This window comes from Salvelinus fontinalis, unplaced genomic scaffold (assembly GCF_029448725.1).
Source record: "Salvelinus fontinalis isolate EN_2023a unplaced genomic scaffold, ASM2944872v1 scaffold_0538, whole genome shotgun sequence".
In the NCBI taxonomy this organism is placed as follows: Eukaryota; Metazoa; Chordata; class Actinopteri; order Salmoniformes; family Salmonidae; genus Salvelinus; species Salvelinus fontinalis.
This window is the reverse complement of record NW_026600747.1, coordinates 111,428-112,752: the sequence shown is the minus strand read 5'-3', so window position 1 is coordinate 112,752 and position 1,325 is coordinate 111,428. Positions and strand designations below refer to the sequence as shown.

Sequence of the window (1,325 nt, the reverse complement as noted above, 5' to 3'; positions counted from 1 at the left end):
GGAGGCGGTGAGAGGAATGGTCAGTGGAGAGGGGTGAGGGGAACGGTCAGCGGAGAGGGGTGAGAGGAACGGTCAGTGGAGAGGGGTGAGAGGAACGGTCAGCGGAGAGGGGTGAGAGGAACGGTCAGCGGAGAGGGGTGAGGGGAACGGTCAGTGGAGAGGGGTGAGGGGAACGGTCAGCGGAGAGGGGTGAGGGGAACGGTCAGTGGAGAGGGGTGAGGGGTGAGGGGAACGGTCAGTGGAGAGGGGTGAGGGGAACGGTCAGCGGAGAGGGGTGAGAGGAACGGTCAGTGGAGAGGGGTGAGGGGAACGGTCAGCGGAGAGGGGTGAGAGGAACGTTCAGTGGAGAGGGGTGAGAGGAACGGTCAGTGGAGAGGGGTGAGGGGAACGGTGGGGAGCTTGGCTGTGGCTGTTGATTCTTGAAATGTATTTGAAGTGCAGTGGGAGGGCTGGAGAGAGGGATACGGAGGGGGAGGAGAATGAGGGAGGGGGATGAGGAGGAGGGAGATGAGGAGGAGGGGGAGGATGGAAGGGGAGGGATGAGGGGGAGGGGCTGGCCCGAGTGCCAGAGCAGGTTGAGTGCAGCTCACACACACACTCACTCAGACACTGGAGACAGAGACATCACCTCCATGTGTATATGTGCTTTGTGATTCCAACCTTTGCATTTTGGAATTAGACTAATTTATTATCCTTGGTCTAACACTGAGACAGCTTGGATAGACCAACGTTGGAGGAAATTGGAGGACCCTGTGGATAGATTAGACTCTGTGGGAGTAGTGTTGTGGGCATGCAGCCGGACCTCTAGCGCTGTGGCGGAGGCTGGGAGAGTCGTCTTGTGACTGAGGGGTTTGGGAAGAGAGGAGAGGACCAATGCTTTTCATAGAGGTAAGAGTTCTGCCTTGGGCTCCTTCAGATGCAACAGAGAAGCAATTGATACTTTTTGGAGACGGATTTAAAATCATTACAATGTAGAGGGAGTGGAAGCTCTGTGAACGTAGAGTTGTAATTATTGGTTAGATTCAGATGTGTTATGGGTTGAGCTGCTGTGAACGGATGGACGATGTGTTGACAGAGTCAGAATGGTTAGGCTTAGTTCAGAAGTATGTGGAACGTGATGCGTGTGAGTGGTTGTTTGACGTCAACGGAGGGGAGGTGAGACAGATGAGGCTCTATATCGATGTGTGTCTCTCTCTCTCCTCCCTGTCCGCTCCCACTGTCAGTGTTGTTAGCTGCCAGTATATGTATCAACAGCAAGGCAGGATGTGTGTGTGCAGGTGGTCTCACTCAAACCGTGTTAGTCCCCCTGTGCCCCCCTATCCCTG

The 1,325-nt window shown here is 55.0% G+C and overlaps 1 protein-coding gene across 1 annotated transcript in view; it reads left to right on the top strand.

Annotated features, from left to right (window-relative positions):
• The first annotated feature begins 603 nt into the window (after positions 1–603).
• LOC129846433 (prickle-like protein 1) overlaps positions 604–1,325 on the top strand; it is a 57,022-nt gene continuing 56,300 nt past the window's right edge. Inside the window, exon 1 of the mRNA XM_055914363.1 lies at positions 604–888. Coding sequence (XP_055770338.1) covers positions 874–888 — 15 coding nt within the window. The 5' untranslated portion in view covers positions 604–873. The remainder of the gene's footprint in view (positions 889–1,325) is intronic.